The following is a 20972-nucleotide window of genomic DNA, read 5'->3' as shown; positions in this document are numbered from 1 at the left end:
CTGAAAGGGCCTAGAAGCAATGAGACCTAGGAGCAAGGACCATCTCTATGTCTAGAGTGTTATTTGCTAAAAGAAAACAGCAGTCTGTAAGAAAGCCCAGGTCTAAGAACAGAAAATACACTAGAGGAGCCTGGAATAGGGAATGTGCATGCATGCATGTGGCGCGTGTGTGTGTGTGTGTGTGTGTGTGTGTTAGAAAACACGGAAGCTATCCCAGACAATTAGGGTCAGGTCTTAAGGCCAATAGAAACGGGCTTGGGGCTCCTGTGGTTGAGCATCTGCCTTTGGCTCAGGTCGTGATCCTGAGGTCCTGGAATCAGTCTGGTATCAGGCTCCCCCGGGGAGCCTGCTTCTCCCTCTGCCTGGGTCTCTGCCTCTCTTTCTGTGTCTTTTAAAAAGAGCTTGAATAGCTTCCTACTGGCCAAAGAAGGGACAATTTAAGCATAAAAAATAGGGACTTGACATACTGAAATACATCGAGTAAAACCCATGAGATCATAATTTTCCTTGGTAATTTTTGTTAAGACACTAAATTATTATTCTACAACTTCATAAAGTATCCTGGCTTTCCTATTTTTTTAAAAAAAGACTATTATTTATTTGAGAGAGAGCACAAGCAGGGGGAGAGAGAGAAGCAGGTTCCCCACTGAATAGGGAGCATGATGTGGGACTCAGTCCCAGGACCCTGAGATCATGACCTGAGCCAAACCCAGATATTTAATCAACAGAGCCACCCAGGCACCCCTGGCTTTCCTATTAAATCTATATTTCAGACTAACCAAATATTCAATTAGGCAAATTTCCTATTTTGCAGAAAATTCCAGTTCCTACATGAAGAAGGCAGGATAGAATTAGAAACTTCTAATAAAACTTCTAATAAATTAATGGATCTAGGCAGCATTTACTAACAACCATTGAAGGCCATAGGTGCAGGCTAAATGAGAACCTCATTAGTGGACAAATCAAGCTGAGAATATCTGAACCCACTAAGCAATCCTATCTTACTAAGTGAGATGAGCTGCCCCTGTGGAAGTATCCAGCACCTGCACAAAGTATTCTTATCCTGGATCTAAGCAAGCCACTCCATTTACCAGCAGTTTCTAGGGCATAGGGATAAAAAATTCATCAAATGAGGCTCAAGGAAGCAATTAGCCAAATCAGCCATGAGAGTCACTCTGCAAATGATCTCATTTTATTCCTTTGGTTGTTGTTGTTACTAAGTAACAGCAAATATAAACTGAAGGAAGGAATGGTTGCAAAGTTAAAGAGAGGTGAAAGCCATAATAACACTACACGCCACATGTGGATCTTGTTTGGATCCTTATTTAAATAAGTATTGGGCAGCCCAGGTGGCTCAGCGGTTTATTATTATTTTTTTTATTGGAGTTCAATTTGCCAACATATAGCATAACGCCCAGTGCTCATCCCAAGTGCCCCCCTCAGTACCTGTCATCCAGTCACCCCCACCCCCGCCCACCTCCCCTTCCACCACCCCTTGTTCACTTCCCAGATTTAGGAGTCTCTCATATTCTGTCTCCGTTTCTGATATTTCCCACTCATTTTCTTCTCCTTCCCCTTATATTCCCTTTCACTATTATTTATATTCCCAAATGAATGAGACCATATAATGTTTGTCCTTCTCCGATTGACTTACTTCACTCAGCATAATACCCTCCAGTTCCATCCACGTCGAAGCAAATGGTGGGTATTTGTCATTTCTAATGGCTGAGTAATATTCCATTGTATACATACACCACATCTTCTTTATCCATTCATCTTTCGATGGACACCGAGGCTCCTTCCACAGTTTGGCTATTGTGGACATTGCTGCTAGAAACATCGGGGTGCAGGTGTCCCGGCGTTTCACTGGCTCAGCGGTTGAGCGCTGCCTTCAGCCCAGGGTGTGACCCTGGAGACCCCGATGGAGTCCCACATCAGGTTCCCCGCATGGAGCCTGCTTCTCCCTCTGTCTGTGTCTCTGCTCTCTCTCTGTGTCTCTCAAGAATAAATAAATAAAATCTTTAAAACAAATAAATAAGTCAAGTATTAAAGTATAAAAAGATAACTTTGATGCAATTGGAAACCTTCATAATAATTAGCTATTAGATGATATTAAGAGATTATTGCTTAGTAGATGCACTGATGGTACGCTAGTTATGTTTTTTTAAGCACTAATGAGTCATATATCCATGCTGTACTTTTTATGGGATAAATAACATAATATCTGAGATGTACTTTAAAATACTACAGAAATGGCACCTCGGGGGCTCAGTTGGTTAAGTGTCTGGCTGATCTCAGGGTCCTGGGATCGAGCCTAGCGTAGGGCCCCTGTTCACTGGGGAGCTTACTTTGCCCTCTCTCTCTGCCTCTGACACTCACCTACTCATGCTCTCATTCTCTCTCAAATAACTAAATAAAATCTTATTTTTGTTTATTTTATTTATCTTATTTATTTTATTTAAAAATAAAATTATCTTATTTATTTTATTTGAAAATAAAATAAAATACTACATAAAAACCCCTGGAGATATATATATATATATATATATATATATATATATATATATAAATCAAGTTATCATTGGCCAAATATTGATAATTATTGAAGCTGGTTAATGGGTATATGGTTATATTAGAGTGTTCTGTCTTTCTCATAAGTTTGAAAATTTCTATACAATGTTAAATTTAAAAACTTAATTAGGGGCAGCCCTGGTGGCCCAGTGGTTTAGCGCTGCCTTCAGCCCGGGGTATGATCCTGGAGACCCAGGATCGAGCCCCACGTCAGGCTCCCTGCACAGAGCCTCCTTCTCCCTCTGCCTGTCTCTCTCTCTCTGTCATGAATAAATAAATAAAATCTTAAAAAAAAACACCTAGTTAGAAAAGTGGGGTACCTGCACCCTAATGTTTATGGCAGCAATGTCCACAGTAGCCAAATTATGGAAAGAGCCCAGATGTCCATGAACAAATGAATGGATAAAGAAGATGTGGTATATACACACACACACAATGGAATACTACTCAGGCATCAAAAAAATGAACTCTTGCCATTTGCAATAACGTGAATAGAACTAGAAGGTATTATGCTAGTAGAAATAAATAAATCGGAGAAAGACAATTAACATATGATCTCACTCATACGTAGAATTTAAGAAACAAAACAGAGGAGCATAGGGGAGCAGAGGGAAAAATAAAAAACAAGATGAAATCAGAAGGAGATGAACCATAAGAGACTCTTAATTATAGGAAACAAACTGAGGGTTGCTAGAGCAGGGGGGATGGGGGATGGGGTAACTGGACGATGGGCATGAAGGAGAGCACATGATGTGATGAGCACTGTGTGTTATATAAGACTGATGAATCACTGAACTATACCTCTGAAACTAAGAATACATTATATGTTAATTAATTGAATTTTTAAAAAAATCAAACAAAAAAGTGAAAAAAAAACTTAATATGAATCCAGATGTAGAATCCAGAAGTGCCTTTAAAGTATATCACAGAGCAACATAAAGCTTTGGAGCCAAACAGAGGAAGACAGTTCCCTCTGAGTAATCAGTAACTAGGACCTGAGACATTGACATCAGATGGGAATGTTGTTTATTTAAAATACGAACATTGAGCAACTGCTGATCTGGGGCCCTCAATCACTAAAAGGCCTGAGAATGCCAGAAACTGTCAGCCTTGGCATCAATCTGTACAAACATGCTGTAATAGCCAGAGCCTGGATTTCTGACAAAACAATCCAGCTGACTATATAAGACATCAAAGTCCTTTGGTCAAATAGGCTAAAGGTTTTCAAGATTTCTCTAGAGAGAAAATAACTGGTTCAATTAATAGAGTATCTGCTATGTGCCAAACATTTATTATTATGCTTTAAGGGCTATGTTCTATTTGATCAGTAGATTGCCTTCAAAGAATTACAGGGGTAAAAGCACCCCCGGGTATTGCTATGACAGGTGGCAGGAACCAGGAGAACTTAGTCACCGCAGAAGCCTCTGGGGAAGTCACTGCCTTTGGAGGATATGCCTTAATAAAATGTACCTCTCTCTGAGTAGTTTGAATGTCAGACAGATGCAGCCTTTGCAAAAGGGAAAGAGAGGGAAGGTAGGGAAGAGAAGGAATGGAATGGAAGGGAAGGGGAAGAAGAAGGCAGGCAGGAAAGCAAAATGTTAATAGGGCATTTAGGGGCATTTAAACAGCCTTGGCATGCCTGTCAGAGAGTACTGTATACCCAGAGCCATGCTTAAGAGAAAACATTTGCTCTGGGAGCACTGACACAACAGGCTGGTTCTCCCTCCTGGCAGGAGGAAATGAGTGATGTCTGTTTACTATGGTTATATGTTTGACTGCCTATTTCTAGGAGGTTTCTAGTCCATTGGGAGGTGGTAAGACCCACACTCCTCCCCAGAAGATTCAAGGAAAGATGAAAGTGAAGTTAAAAATTAAGCTTTTGATAGAGTGAAGTCAAAGGATTTGGTGAAGGATTAATGGACTAAAACTGGAAATTCCAGAAATTCAGTACATTTTAAAGTTTGAAGGCTTCCCAAGGGAAGACAGGATTGCTTCTCCTCAATCAGGTCAGTCTTACTCTTCAGTTGCTACTCATGACATGAAACGAACAATTCCACAGAGTGATAAGGGAGCCTTCTATGTTAAAGATCTTATCAAATATGTTTAGCAAGCTGGGGAAATTGGGGGGGGGGGGAATCTATTTCCACAGATTTTTGTTCCCAAGGAAAATTAAAAAGAACATATTTCTAGGGATTAGTGTGAGGCAGACAAAGAAAGAGAGGCATGTGGTGCGTGTTGTATGATGCTTGTGTATCTGTGAGTGATGTGGGGTGTCTGGTGTGCATGGTGAAAGATATGCATAAGTATGTTTGCGATGTGTGCAGTGTGGAGTGTGTAGTTTACATATATATGTGTTGTGTTGAGCTGTGTTTGTATGTGTGTACAGGACATATGTGTATTATGTGTGTGGTGTGTGGGTACGGGTGTTTTCGTGTGTGTGTATTTTGAAATAAACAGCAGCCCAAAAGATGCTTCAGCATGTGATAATGGTGGTTGATCAGCTACTCATTCAAAAATATTTTGCAAATCCAACCTTTGAGAATCCGCTCACACAAACTGATGTGGCCAAAGCTCAAGGTGTTGATGAGCACATGATCAGTGCCTGTTGGCAGTGGTTGTTGTGCCCAAGAGGGAGAGTGCGTGAGGAATGACCTGGCTCTCCTTGAGAAGGCAAAATTAATAGGTAGACAGTTAACCTTCAGCCTTATTAAGATATAAGACAGCTAATTTATTTTACCTTTACTTATTCCTTTTCCAATGTTCTTTTTGTACATTCAAATTTCTGACCTTGAGCCATCTCTTCTTGCCTAAAAACATGTTTGGCATTCCTTGCAGGGCAAGTTTACCATCGGTGAATTCCCTCAGTTTTTGTTCATTTCACTTTTGAGAGATGTTTTCACTGGACATGGAATTATGGGCGGGCAGAGTTTTTTTCTTTTTAAATAATTTTCAGGGGCCCATGTATATTTTTAATCAACTAAAAAAGCATAAAAGTGCAATGTTAAGGGAAGCAGATGGTTGAGTTAAATGGGTACTGGTGAACGGAGGAGGCCTCCCTTTGATGCATGTTTTAAATCTTTCTGATTTAAAAGGAGTACTGGGTGGTTTTTGGTCAGTTCTTCCGTGGGTTATGCTGACACCAAAGTGTTTTATACTTACAGTGGAGACCAAACCCTTCAGTCAGAAGAGGAGAAACTGGAATCCATTATGCAAATGGACAACCAGATCACTCCCAAGAAAGGTAGAAATTATTCGCTATCCCACTACATAGGCTTTCTCTGTCTTAAATATGACATCATAGGGGCACCTGGGTGGTCAGTCGGTTAAGCCCTCTGACTCTTGATTTCAGCTCAGGTCATGGTCTCAGGGTCATGGGATTGAGCCCCACATAGGGTTCTTCACTGGGCGTGGAGCCTGCTTAGCATTCTCTTTCTCCCTCTGCCCCTTCCCCCCACATGCATGTGAACTCCCTCTCTTAAAGAGAGAGAGAGAGAGAGAGAGACATCATAGATTCTAGGTGAGAAGATTTTTTTCATAAAAACATATAAAGGGTTGGGGTGCCTGGGTGGCTCAGTCAGTTGAGTATCCAGCTCTTGATTTCTGCTCAAGTCATGATCTAAGGGTCATGGCATCAAGCCCCATATCAAGGCTCCATGCCCAGCACAGAGTCTGCTTGAGCTTCTTTCTCTCCCTCTCCCTCTGCCCTTTCCCTCACTCTTGCTCTCTCTCTCAAATAAATAAATACAATCTTTTTTAAAAACCTTATAAAGAATCTTAGAAATGTTAGGAAAGAAAGTGAAAAAATTAATTCTGCTATAGTTTCCCATTAGAAAAACCTCAAATAAAAAAATTCATATACTTTAAGTCACTGTGATTCTTGTATACTTAGTTTAATCATTTGGTGGAGAACATGAGACAGAAGTGCTCTATTTTTGTTCCAGCTCAAGGAGAAAGAGACAGACCCTTGGATAGAGCCTAGGCAGGATGAATGTTCTTGAGTCATTCTATCCTTGGGCATCAATACTTGCATATCCTGAAAACTTTTTTTAGGCAGACTGTTTATTTTGACCAAGGCAGGGGAAGGACAATAAGCAATTATTATTGTCTTAGAGCTATGTATGTGTCTCACCCCTCCCAGAGGTGGGGGTGGGCAATGAATTATATTCTTTTTCGATTTATCTAAAGATGAGTGGTCTATTATCTTTAAATTTTCTTCTTGTATTATTTTTGATATTTATTGATTTTGATAGTTTTCTATTTCTGTTTAATCTATAGTCAAACTTACATACAAGCATATAAAACATATTAACTGATATATATCAATTTATATCTATATATAATTTATATATAATCAATTTACATATACATAAATTTATTTCTGCCCTTTTGCTTAACATTTCTTTTCAGTTCTTTGGCTAACATTTCTTTCAGTACCTTTATTAGTTTTTGGTCTTCAAATTCTCTCTTCTTTTTTGACAAATATCCTCAGGATTTTATCTTTGGCTTTGAGAATCCATGAGTTGGACACACAGTATTTACTTTTGCTCATCCCAAGCCCTTTGGAATTTCCCTTGTAGTTTACTTTTTAACTCAAGGCTTATTTAGAAGTAATTCATGTTCTTCCTGGAGCAATGTGGAGGAGACAAGTGGATAAACTCGAAAGGGTGCCCTAACCATAACATCAAGTCTGCCTCCTCTGCACATGGTGAGGACTGTTTCCCCTTTGCTCTATAGAGGGTTTTTTTTCCCCCTCACCTCCAAGGATTCCCTCACCCCTGCAAGCATTTCTGTTAGTTTTCCAGGTCCATTCACCTTCCTTTTAATTTTAAAGATTAGGTTTAGAAAGCTTTGAAACAAGCCATCCTCAGTGTATATGCCTACATGTGTAGTTGGAGAAGTTTTTTTCTGATGGCCCAAGAACAGTGAGTTTTAGGCTGCAAGCCAAAGGAAGAACTGGCTGATGACTGAATTTTTTTTTTCCCCTCTGCCTAGCTCCACGGTTCATTCACCATGGGCAAGTTTCCATGGTCCCCCGGCAAAGTGGGGGTCAATGTGTTCAGCCCTCAACAAGCCAGTAGGTCTTTGGCATCTAAATGTCTGGGAAGAGATTCTCTTAATAGACTCTCCCATTGCCGGGCCTTGGCACTTGACTCCTATTGTCCCTGCGCCCTGGGAGGCAGAACAAAAGAAAAACAAGTAAAAATCTCTGAGATCAAATGTCTTCAGAAAAAAATCTGCCTTCAATGATCAGTTCATGCCTTGAAAGCCTATCTGCACTATACCCTTAGCCTGAATATTTCATTCTTTCTGACAGATCATCCATACTTTCAATGAAATATTTTATTTGAAAAAAAAAAAAGAAAAAAAGAAAAAAAAAAAAGAAATATTTTATTTGATTGACTGATTGATTGATTTTTATGGGAGAGGGAGAGAGAATCTCAAGCAGCCTCCACGCACAGAATGGAGCCAACACAGAGCTCAATTTCATGACACTGAGATCACGACAAAATCAAGAATCAGATGCTTAACCAACCAGATGCCCTGAAATGTATTTTAAATATATTTCATCTAATGTTTCTATCTATTTACAAAGGGAAATTAGTCCAGAAAACTAGTTTTCCAGGTATTAGTGCTTTTTTTCCCTCACTTAGCAGTAAATCCAAAATTTGTCTAGCTGAACTTTAAAACTCTAGGAGTCAGCAATGCCCTTTTACCCTCCTGCTCCCCCTTCTGGAACGTCTACAGCAATTGCCCAATGCCTGCTCCACCACTGTACTACCAGGAGTACTGGGGCCATAGAGCTTGCCTCTCCTTTCACAAGTCCATAGATAGAGAAATATTGTGCCCCAGCATGGATTGTTTCTAGGAACGCCCTTCACATCAGTTTTAGATCACTTAGATGAAGAGATTTGTGACTTTGAGCTAATGAGATTTTGAGGAGGCAATGGAGTTGAGCTGATATTATAAGATGAGACTTTCAAAGAACCCTGGAAGAGGATGAGTGTGTTTTGTATGTGGGATGAACATGGATCTTTAAGGACCAGAAGGGGGAAAAGGGGATATGGTAGTCAGAATCCTAAGATAACCCCCAAGATTCTGGCCCCTGGTGTACACGCACCTTCTGCCAGTTATTTAAGCAAACCCTAAGCTAAGTGCTGCCTGAAGGGATTTAGCAGTTTTAAATATGGTCCTAAATCAGCTGGTCTTAAAATAGGGCAATTATCCAGGCAATTACCCAGCCCTTAAATCTGGAGTAGAGATCAGAGACCAAGCAGTTAGAGATACTCAAAGTGTGAGAGGGTTCAAGATAAAAGATTCTTTCTGGCTGGTTTGGGAACTGGAGGAGGCCATGTGAACAGCATCTTGGAACTGTAAGCAGCTCCCAGATGATAGCCAGCAGGGAGACAGCAACCTCACTACTACATTCATAGAAAAAAACTGAATTCTTCCAATAACCTGAATGAGGTTGGAACTTGCTCCTTGCTTAGAACCTTCCACTGAGAACTCCTCTGGGCTGATCCCTTGATTTTAGCCTATGAGACCATGACCAGAAAACCCAACCACACTATGCTAAACTCTATGCTCACTATTAACTTTGTGAGTTAGTAAAGGGATGTTGTTTTAAGCCATTACATTTGCGGAAATTTTTTTACACAATAGAAAATGAACACACTTTGTAAAACCTATCTACAACAGAACCTTCAACAAAGCATTATCTGAAATGTAGAAATGTTAGAACCACTCCATGTAAATCAGGAACAATGGTATAAAAGTCATGGATATGTGGTGCTCTCCACAATATACTGGTGGTTCTGACCCAATGAGAATATGAAATTAAAGGTCTGAGGTTAGCAAAAGAAGATATAAAATCACTACTGTTAGCGTATTCCCTACATAGAAAACCTCCCCAAATTAGCAAACAGATTTTTAGAAACAACTGTAACTTTTGGCTAGCTGGCTGGATATAGTAGCTATCTTTAATATAAGTCTAATTCGGTTCTTTACATCAACCACAGGCAATTAAAAAAATGTAACTAAAGAGACACCAAAGTATCCTCCATTGGGTTGTGATGTAGGTTATCTCTTCCCTTTGGGGCTGGCCAACAAATGTGCATGTTGATCTATGCCAATCTGATATGTGATCATAATTTCTCAATAGGTTTTTAAGATTTATCAAAATATAATTACACACAATAAAATCACAGATCTTAAGTGCATTTTAGATGAATTCTGACAAATGCATAGACTTGTGAACAAGACTCTTAGAACACTACATTACTTTAAAAATCCCATCAGGTCCTTTCTGGTTCTCTTCACCCAGAAAGAATTGTTATTATGATATCTAACCACACACATTAATTTTGCCTGTTTTTAAAATCATAAAAATAGATCTCTCTAGTATGCACTTTTTGGTGTCTAGCTTCTTAAGCTGTATATTTTTGCTGACATTCATCCAGATTGTTGAGTGTGTATTTCCTTCCTTTTTATTTTTGAGTAATGTCCATTGTATTAAAATAAAGTATGTTAATCCATTCCAAACATTCAGCTATTTTGAATAAAGCTGCTATAAGCATTTTGGTAGAAGTTTTTTTGCAAACTTATGTTGTTATTTCTCTTGGGATAATGCCATTTGTTGAAAAAGAGTTTATTTTCCTCCTCTATATTGCATCTTGTGCATTTATTCAAAAGCATTTGACCGGCCAGCCCTGGTGGCTCAGCGGTTTAGCGCCACCTTCAGCCTAGGGCAGGATCCTGGAGACCAGGGATGAGGTCCCACGCCTGGCTCCCTGCATGGAGCCTGCTTCTCCCTCTGCCTGTGTTTCTGCCTCTCTCTCTCTCTCTCTGTGTGTCTGTCATGAATAAATAAATAAAATCTTTAAAAAACAAACAAAAACAAAAGCATTTGGCCATGTCTGTGCATCTGTTTCTGGACTGCCTACACTCTTCCATTGATGAATTTGTTTGACTTTACACCAACATTACACTGATTATTCTAGCTTCACCCTACCTTAAGAAGTACATTATATTTTTATTGCAATTTTTCTGTGCAATGTGCTTATATGACAATTCATAGACCACTACTACAAATTAGAGAATGAAACAGTTTCCTTGAAAGAAAATCTTTGCTGTTATTAAGGGAGCTTGCTTTCAAGACTAACCCAGAGTATTTGTAAGTAGTTCCTTTAAAATAGGCATGAACCAAACTATCTGAAGGACTGGTTTAATTTTCTGGGACATTCTTGTTGGGATTATATTTTAGGGAGGCATGGGACTGCTTCTTATTATATCATAATTTCTTAAAGGCCATTAAGTACAATGAAATTTTAAATTAATATGTAGGGTTCCATAACATACTACTGTATGTCAGCTACACTTGTATATATATATATATATATATATATATATATATATATATACTATTGTATGTCAGTTATACTTGAATATATATATTTCCCAATTTCTGCTTCCTATATATATATATATGGTTCCAAATTTCTGAGTGCCCTTCCTGAAGTTGCTGTATGGTTTTATCTCAGCTGTGTTAACAATGGACACTTTGTTTTACTTCTTAGTTCGAAGTTTTTGTTCCTTCCGCTATGGATTATCTCTCCTCTTGCATCTCTGTAACGTTGCATTAATGGCACAGAACATGTGTCTGAACCTCACAATGGTAATCATGGTGAACAGCACAGGTCCACACAGTTTGCCTAATACCTCCACAGAGGAGCACCTGGATAACATAAAGGTATATGAAAAATACTATCCATAGTCATAAGTTTAAAATCTTATCTTGCTAATTAATTTGTGTAGAGATTGAATGTTATCATAATTGATGTGACAGTAATTATTAGAAAAAGAAATTCAGATCTTCATCTATTTTGCTAGTAACCTAACTGTTTAAACATGTTCCATGATTACAGCATGCCTTAATATTTGTGAAGGGCTTTGTTATGTGAATCTTTCTATATGAAGAAGAAGAAAACCAAGAATTAGGGGCCCTAGAGAAGTTTGACCAGAGAAAAAAGGAGAAAGCATTTCAAACCAGAGTAGAAGTGAAGACACATTGTTTATTTTTTTAAGTTTTTGAATAGACAATATATTTACATGTTTCACTAATATTCTCTCTGGAAGATAATGAGTTGCTACCAATCAGAAGATGTAGTACAAGAAAAAAATGGAAATGAATGGGAAGAATATTGTTTATCTACTCTTTCTATGTTCTGTTATGAATGCACAGGCAAACAAACATACTTTCTTATTTTCACCTTTTTCTACATTAAAAATAACTTGATGTGCAATGTACTGCACCTTAATTTTTTTTACATAATCATCAGAACTAGGCTTAGATATGACACATATGTAGGAATTCCCAGACAGGGAATTTAAAATACCTATAATTAATATGTTAAGGGTCTAATGGAAAAAGTTGGTAACATATAACACTAGATGGGTAATGTCAGTAAAATGAAAACTATGAGAATGAATTAAAAAGAAATAGAAATCAAGGCAACTATAACAGAAATAAAGAATGCCGTGACAAATTCCTAAGTAGTCTCAACATAGCTGAGGGAAGAATCAATGAACTCCAATATGGGTCAACAGAAATTTCTCAAGCTGAAATGAAAGAAAGAGAACAGGTTGGTTGGGAGAAAACTTAACAGAATATCCCAGAATTGTGGATAATATCAAGTGGCTCAGTTGGTTAAACCTTAAATTCTTGATTTCGGCTCAGGTCATGATCTCCTGGTGATAAGATTTGGCTCCACATCTGGCTCCATGCTCAGCTGGCATCTGCTTGAGATTCTCTCCCTCTGCTCCTTCCCTGTTCTCTCAAATAAACAAATTTTTTAATTAAAAAAAGGGCATGTTATATAAATGGCTGGAATACCAGAAAGAAAAAAAGAGAGCAGTAAGAAGTAATATTTGAAAAATTAATGACTGAGAGCTTCCAAAATTACTGGCAGACACCAGACAAGATCGGGCATGTTCAGGGTGGTATGGCCATAGACAAATTATGGCAGACACCAAACCACAAGCCCAAGAAGCTCAAAGAACACCAAACAGTATACTAAAAATATAAATAATTAACAACAAGAAAAACCAACTAGACATAAACATATTTAAATTGGAGAAAACCAAGGTAATCAGAATATCCTGAATGAAGACAGAGGGAAAAATATCTTACCTACAGAGGAGCCAAGTATAAGAATTACAGAAGACTTCTTATCAGAAACCATCCAAATAAGGAAAGAGGGGGGAAAAATCTTTCAAGTGTTGAAAGAAAACGAATCTGACAAGTTAGAATTCTATATCCAATAAAATTACATCAAAAGTGAAAGAGAATAAAGACTATTTCAGGCAAATAAAAACTGAGGTAATTTATTGCCAGCAGGCCTGCCATAAAAGAAATGTTAAAAGGTGGTATATTTTAATCCAACTATATCAATAACCACTTTACTTATTTGTTTGTTTGTTTGTCTTAGAGACAGCCTGTGAGCTGTGTAAGAAGGGGCAAAGGGAAAGGGAGAGAGAGCATCTTAAGCAGGCTCCACATGGAGCCCAACTCTGGGCCTGTTCTCACAACCCTGAGACCATGACCCTGAGATCATAAGCTGAGCCTAAATCCAGAGCTGGACACTTAACCAACTGAAACACACTGGCACCCCTCAATAATCACTTTATTTTTATTTATTCTTTTAGAGATTTTTATTTATTTATTTCAGAGAGAGAGAGAGAGAACATGGTAGGGAGGGGCAGAGGAGGAGACGAGAGAGAAACCAAATGCAGGGCTCAATCCCCCCTGACCCTGAGATCAGACCTGAGCTGAAATCAAGAGTCAGATGCTCAACAAACTGCACCACCCAGGCACCCCTCAGTAATCACTTTAAATGTGAATGGTCTATATATGCCAGTTAAAAGACAGAAATTTTCAGATTTGATAAGAAAGGTCCTCAGATATGAAGCCTATGAGAAAAGTCTTCTTAAATACAAAGACTCCGATAGATTAAAAGTAAAGAGATAAAGAAAGATGCAAACATTATGCTACCATGAAAACACTAATCAAAAGAAAATTTAAGTAGGCATATTAATTTCAGACAAAGCAGAATTTATAGCAAGAAAGATTATCAGAGATAAAGGAGTATTACCTAATGATTAAGGAGTCAGTTCTCCAAAAAGACTTAATAATCCTAAGCATGCATGTTCCTAACAACAGAGCAGCAAAATACAGAAGGCAAAAACTGTTCAAAATGAAAGTAGAAAGAGACAAACACAAAATTGGTAACTGTTTTCTATTTGTTACATCTGTTCTTTGTTTCCATTTTTTTTTTATTTCGTTTTTTCCTTCTCTGGGTTTGAGTATTTTATGTGATTCAATTTGTAGCATTGATACCTTATAACAGTATTCCCAATTTTGCTGTCCCATCTCTTATCATAATGCTGTTATTCATTTCACTATCTACATGTTATAAATACCCATGCATGATTACATTATTACCTTAAATAGTTATCTTTTAGATCAACTCAAGATAAAATATTTTATATGTTCTTTATTCTTTTCTGATGCTCTTTATATATATATATATATATATATCCATGCTTTCAAGCTATCTCACTTTCTGTCTGCAGAAAGAATTTTTTTCTTTTTTATTTTTTTTACAATTTTTTTTAAAGATTTTATTTATTTACTCATGAGAGACAGTGAGAGAGGCAGAGACACAGGCAGAGGCAGAAGCAGGAGCCACACAGGGAGCCTGATGAGGGACTCAATCCTAGGACCCCCAGGATCACGCCCTGAGCTGAAGGCAGGGTTAAACGGCTGGGCCACTGGGGCTGCCCTGCAGAAAGAATTTCTATTAAAATTTCCTTTGTTGGTAATGCTTTTGTTTATACAAATAAGAAATCTTTGCATAGCCCAAGGCAAAAAAAATCTTTTGCTGTGTTTTCTTCTAGAGGTTTTATAATTTTAGGTTCTACATTTAAATGTAGGATTTATTTAGACTTAATTTTTACATACATTGTGTTGAAGATTCTTTTTCACATATAGATATATACAATTGTTCTAGTTGAAAAGACTCTTCTTTTTTCACTGAATTGTCTTAGAATGTCTGCTGAAAAGAAATCAGTATTTATAGGACTAATACTACCTACTTGATTTTAAGACTGTCATAAAGCTATAGCAATCAAAACAGCATGGTAGCTTACAAAAAATAGTTGCTGAAATAGAATAGGAAGTTCAGAAATAGATTCACACACATAAGAAATCCTGATTTTTTTATGATCCACAAAAGAACAAACATAAAATTGGACTCCATCAAAATTCAAAAAAACTGTTGAGAGAATAAAAAGACAAACAGGAGATAGGGGTAAATGTTTTCAAATCATCTAATAAAGGATTTCTATCAAAACTGAATAAAAATGAAACTAAAAGCTCAATTAAAGAAATGGGAAAAATGTGAACAGACGCTTTACCAAAGAAGATACATGGATGGATGGCAAATACTCATGAAAAGATGCTTTTCTACATCATTAGTCATTAGGAGCAAGCAAATTAAACCACACAGGTTTATTATTACTATATGCAATTCAACTGGCTAAAATTATGAAGATTGGACATTCCAAATGTTGGCAATTTCTCACATTGTTGGTGAGGATACAAAATGGTAGACTCATTTCAGTTAAGCATATGAGTACCATATGATCCTGCCATTTCATACCAGGTATTTACTGAAGAGAAATTAAAACCTAGAGAACTATAACTATTTTTTGTAAGCTATACCATGCTGTTTTGATTGCTATAGCTCTATAGTTCTATAGGAAACTTCTGGAGATGGAGAATGCATTCATTGCCTTGATTGTGGTTATGCTTTTGTGAGTGTACACATAATTAAAAATTTATCAAGTTGTATGCTTTATGCCAAAGAGTTCAATTGTGACAATTATGCCAATAAGGTTCATTGTGACATCTGTACTTCAAAAATTTGTTAAAATCTTTTTATCTAAATTTTGAATAATCTTGAATTACATTCATTAGATATTTGTAGCATTCCATTGCTTTGGTTTAAATATTGAGAACCCCATGTTCTAGAGAAATGGCTATTCAGAGGGGCCATCTACTGAATCCTTCACCATAGCAAAAAAGGAGGGAACTTGCACTGTGGAGGCCCTATAGAACCTCTTGCTGTAATCCAAGGAAACTGATCTCCTTCAAATATGAGTCACAGAAAAGGAATTCTCTTTGCTGCCGTACAAAGGTATTAGATGCAAAAAATGAGAAAATATAGCATGTAATTATTCCAAAATATGAAGACTCACCAGAAAACTGTTTCCATAGAGCAGATCTAATTATAACCTGAAATTACAAAAGGAACCTAAAATCCATGAAGCAATTATAGTTAGGGAAGGAGCACCACAGGGCAGTACATACAGGAGCTCAAAGCAGAGACCGTCAGGCAACAGGAGGCGATGCTCAGGCAGTAGGCAAATGAAGACAAGTTCACAGAACTCAGGGAAGGACTATGGAAAAACCAGACAGAACAGTTTAGAAAAGAAGAGAAACAAGCAAAAGAAAAGAGAATTGGCCTTCTTCCCTCATTGTGTCATCCATTATTTCCACAGTTCAGCGTGAGACTTTCTCTTTGTGATTTGATCTATCATTACTGTTCTCTCTGGGAGTAGTAGTTTATGTCGGGGAAATATTGTTTTGTGAATGAAGTTAATATAGAGGAATCAGAGGAAGAGAAAAGGCAAGAGGACATTAATGACTGCGGTAGGCATAGTACTCTACAGAAGAGTTGACATAGTATAGTGATGTTCAAGAAACAAGTATTAAGTGTCCATGCTGCTGTGGGTTCAGAGGGTGTCCTTGACCACAAAGACTTTACATTATAGTTGAAGATACCACTAGTACATGTCAGGACACACAAGAAAAGTTTTTATGACAGGACAGTAAAGATCCCATGATAGAGAAAGGGGCAGAGGGGGAGCTCCTTTAAACTTAGTGGGCTGGCAAACCAGTTACCTTGCATCCCTGAATATTACAGTAACTCACTAGGATGCAGAGTGGTTCCATGTGTCTCCTTATTTCTTTCAGAACCCCGTGTATAACTGGAGTCCTAAAATCCAAGGCATCATCTTCAGTTCCATCTTCTATGGTGTACTCATCACCCAAATTCCTGTTGGATACTTGTCTGAAAAATACTCCATCAAGAAAATGATTGGCTTTTCATTATTCCTCAGCTCTCTACTTAGTCTGTTAATGCCAATGGCAGCTGAAGGTGGTGCAGCTTTCCTCCTGGCATGCCGAGTAGCCCAGGGAGTAGCCCAGGTATTAAGATAACACAAAAACTGAATAGGGTTTAAATTCACAGGAAGTATCAGAAATCAGCTGTCCCAATCCTTCTAATTGCAGGGGTCGGCATTAATATCTCAGCACATGATATGGGTCAAGTGGGCTCCTCCCTTGGAACGAGGCCGACTTACTACCTTGAGTCTATCAGGTAATGACTTAAGGCCTAGAATGTTTGAATCCCATTGTCATTTCATTGTATCATGTTCTTCCTAGAGCTATAAAAGATGTATGTTTTGAGGTGTCCAGGGCTTTGGAAACCAACTGTTCCAGCATCTTTGTTTTAAAGATGCAGTAACTGTCTAGAATGAAGAAAAGGCTTTTTCATCTCAAACAGCAAGGAAAAAAAAGAGAGGAAAGCAAATATTTTATTATTTTCTTCTGCTCAGTGTTATGCTTTACAAATGTATTTCACTGAAAATTGCTGATTGCTACTGTGAGGCTACATTATCTCTATTCTCAGGTGTCTGTGTTCTTTAGGGGTTTTCTTTGTGTCTTCTGATTAGGAAATCTGCTGGGGTCCTTCATTGTTCTGCTTGTGACTGGATTCATCTGCCAGTCCCTGGGCTGGCCCATGGTCTTCTATATTTTTGGTAAGTCTCCTTCTATAACATCCCAGTCATTATTCAGAATTGAAAAAAAATAAAAATAAAAACTGACTATAATGTCAGTTTTATAAATAATTTAATTTACATAAAGCTAACATCAAAAATGACATGACATCAAAAATCATGAATTTCATTGAAGGAAAGGGAGAAGTCAACATTAAGTCCACATTACAAGCAGAACTATACATATGTCATTGTATATAACCTCCACAATTCTATAATGTAGGTACTGGAGATCCATACCCCTTATATGAAACCCTGGGGGAAAGAGATGACCCATTATTGTTCATAAAAAGGAGTATACTAACTGAAGCAATGCTAGGAAGGAGATACGTAGGGGAAGACACCCCAATCCCACTCACTTTCTCTTTCTTACCTTCTTCTCAGGCTGCTTGCCTAGTCTATCGAGAAAATAGATGACACAGGGGCCTGTTGATGTTCATTCAAGCCAGCTATCTGTGAGCAAGGCAGGATACAGAAGGGTAAAGAATGAAGGGCCTAGAGGGACAAACAGAAGACAACTAATGCATACTGTGAGCAAATGGCAAAGTCATAATGTGAAAACATGCCTTCTGTCTTCCAAATGCCACTGATCTTCATCACTAAATTAGTTAGTCATCAGTAGTAGGTAATGAGTAGTGACAATATCCAAACCCTATACCATGAAACAGGCTGATAACACTGGGACCGTCTAGTCTGGCAAAAAGAAAACTTGAGAGAACATGCATAGAAGAGAAATGCACCCCTGCTCTATATTACAAAATGAAAACTAATTAGCAGAAATTACAGGGAGGTGAGGTTTGTGCTCCAGGAATGACACGCTCAATAATTAATGCTGCCTACCAGTCCTGATAAAGGTTGGATGACCTCTGACATTCACATTGTATTCCTATTCCAACGTCATATGCATGTGTACAGCAACATATGTCATTTGCAATTAGCATAGGTGGCTCCAGGAGCCTCAGAGAAAAGCACTATGCATTGTACTAGGATAGCAGCTTTCCCATGAATTGCCTCATATGGAGGCACCTGGAATGGGGGGAAAGGCTTAGAGAGTAGCAGGGTAGGGATTCAGGTGGCTGCCTCCACAAATCTTTACCTTGAGGCGTCACATAGTGCCCACCAGATGCTGGATGGCCTGCCCCTGCTGGTGACAGAGGCAAGACTAAAACCAAGAGGTTTTGTTCCATTTGAATATTTTTCTTGATATAGTTAAATAAATCTGGATCCACACTGCTTTAAAGAACAAAATAACATCTGCCTTTGAGCAGCTTCTAATCGCTGGAGAAAATATCCCAAAAGAGCAAATGGCTTACAAACTCACATTTGTGCTTAAAACAGCCATCCATCCTGCTATGTTTCTTTTCACTCAAAACTTCTCAAGTCTCCTCAAATCTCTGAAATGGCTCCCTTTCTTCTCTGCCTTCTCTCATGTCACCTCCCTTTGAACACCTACCTCCTTTTGAGAATTTATTGCTCAATCTGTCTGTACCCACTGCTTCAACCTCCCAGATTTCTTTCTTTTTTTTATAAATTTATTTATTTACGATAGTCGCACACAGAGAGAGAGAGTGAGAGGCAGAGGGAGAAGCAGGCTCCATGCACCGGGAGCCCAACGTGGGACTCGATCCTGGGTCTCTAGGATCGCACCCTGGGCCAAAGGCAGGCGCCAAACCGCTGCGCCACCCAGGGATCCCCACCTCCCGGATTTCTATGCAACTTCTATCTGACTCGTGTCTGACCCATTCTGCCATTGAGACAACCCTTGATCATTTACAGCTTCCATCAGAGTTGCCCTACATCCGCACTGAGCCCATTCTGGCGCCTCTCCAGCCAGACCCTCTTCATGCAGCAGAGTCTGTGGGTTTGAGATTATATGCTCATCAGAGCCCATGGTCATATTCCTAGTCATCACTCCCAGAATTAGTTGCTCAAAACAAGGCTTTTCAAATCTAGCAGGATTCTTCTGCACATCTATTGAATTTAGACTTGGTTGAGGAGGGGCAGGCAAAACTGCTTGCAGAAGATGCAAATGGAACATGATAGGGAAGGTACAAATTTCTATACACATCCAATTAAAACATCTAGTGATATGGGAATGGATCTGGGTAGGAACAAGAGATTAAGCCTCTGACCACAGAGACCAGGGATTTGTGACCAGTGGAATCTAAGAATTCTAACTTTAAATCTCATTCTTTCTCTGGTTTCTTTCAAAAATTTTCTTTGTCTTATATTTTCTGTAGTTTGAATATAATGTACCTTGGTGTAAATTTTTTTGTTTACCCTGTTGGTGTTCTCTTGAGCTTCCTATATCTGGTTTGGCATCTATCATTTATTTTGGAAGACTCTAATTATTACTTCAAATACTGCTCCTGTTCCTTTCTCATTCTTCTCTTTCTGATAGTGTCATATGTATATATTACACCTTTTGTAATTGTCCCACAATTCTTGGATACTGTCTTTTTTTATCCTTTATCTCTATTGGCGATTCAGTTTTGGAAATTTTTATAGACATTTCTTCAGGCTCAATGATCCTTCCTTGGCCATGCCTAGTCTATTGATTAGCCCATTAAAGGCATTCTTCACTTCTAGATTAGTGTTTTTGATTTCTGGCATTCCCTTTTGATTTTCTTTAATATTAGAGTTTTCTGTCTCCTTACATGAATAATATATTTTTGTATGTCGTCCACTTTTTTCCATTAAGAGCTCTTAGTAATATTAGTCACAGTTGTTTTAAATTCTTGATTTGATAATTCCAATAGCTTTGAATTGGTTCCAATGCTTGCTGTCTTCAAACTATATTTTTTGTCTTTTAGTATGCCTTATGATTTTGTTGTTGTTGAAAGCTCACCAAGATGTAGTAGGTAATAGGAACTGAAATAGTCTTTCAATGTGAGGTTTTATGTTTATCTGGCTTGGCTAGGGGTTAGGCATTGCTTACTATTTGCTATAGCACTAAGTTTCAGAGACTACAGTTTCTGTTTTTGTGTTTTTACAGACTTCTTAAATAAAGTTTGACACATGCGACTTTTTTTATTTGTATTCCCATTTATATACAGGGAACCTACTGATGTGGTGGTAAGGTGTGTGTTGGGGGGGGAAATAGTATTCTATAGTCATATGATTAGTCTTAGTCTTTCTGGGAGCCTGTGCCTCTGGGCTTCACTTTCAAAAGTCCTTCCCAGTGTTCCCCCCATTAAAGTAAGATAGGAAGGCCAGCGGGGGATGCAGGTGGTATTTCCCTTCCCTTAAGCTGGTTAGGCTCTGGTAAAGGTTTCCCTTGACAGCAGGCTTTGTTAAGAACAGAATGCTCTGGACATAATTCAAAACAGCTACTTTTCCTTTCCCCTCTCTGATCTTCACTGTGAGAACCTGGTTAGGTCTCCGGGAGGTAAAACTCACAAAAGTATGAGGGTCCCTCCAGGACTCCCTCCAACTCCAGATTT

The 20972-nt window shown here is 38.3% G+C and overlaps 1 protein-coding gene across 9 annotated transcripts in view; it reads left to right on the top strand.

Annotated features, from left to right (window-relative positions):
* Positions 1-4383: 4383 nt before the first annotated feature.
* Positions 4384-20972, top strand: part of SLC17A1 (solute carrier family 17 member 1) — a 77263-nt gene continuing 60674 nt past the window's right edge. For 4 of the 9 annotated variants that reach the window (XR_003134773.3, XR_004812319.2, XR_003134770.3 and 1 more), the window contains exons 1-6: positions 4391-4577; positions 5733-5812; positions 11145-11317; positions 16664-16897; positions 16982-17069; positions 17425-17511. Coding sequence is in view for 5 of the 9 variants with exons in the window: in XM_025442636.3 (XP_025298421.1) it covers positions 5779-5812; positions 11145-11317; positions 16664-16897; positions 16982-17069; positions 17425-17511 (616 nt within the window). In the remaining 4 variants the exon portion in view is untranslated. Of the gene's footprint in view, positions 4578-5732; positions 5813-11144; positions 11318-16663; positions 16898-16981; positions 17070-17424; positions 17512-20972 lie in introns of all 9 variants that reach the window. The other 5 variants (XM_049105973.1, XM_035710600.2, XR_004812320.2 and 2 more) reach the window with 3 other exon arrangements.

Source organism: Canis lupus, chromosome 35 (genome assembly GCF_003254725.2).
Source record: "Canis lupus dingo isolate Sandy chromosome 35, ASM325472v2, whole genome shotgun sequence".
NCBI classification, from domain to species: domain Eukaryota; kingdom Metazoa; phylum Chordata; class Mammalia; order Carnivora; family Canidae; genus Canis; species Canis lupus.
This window is presented reverse-complemented; position numbering and strand designations above follow the sequence as displayed.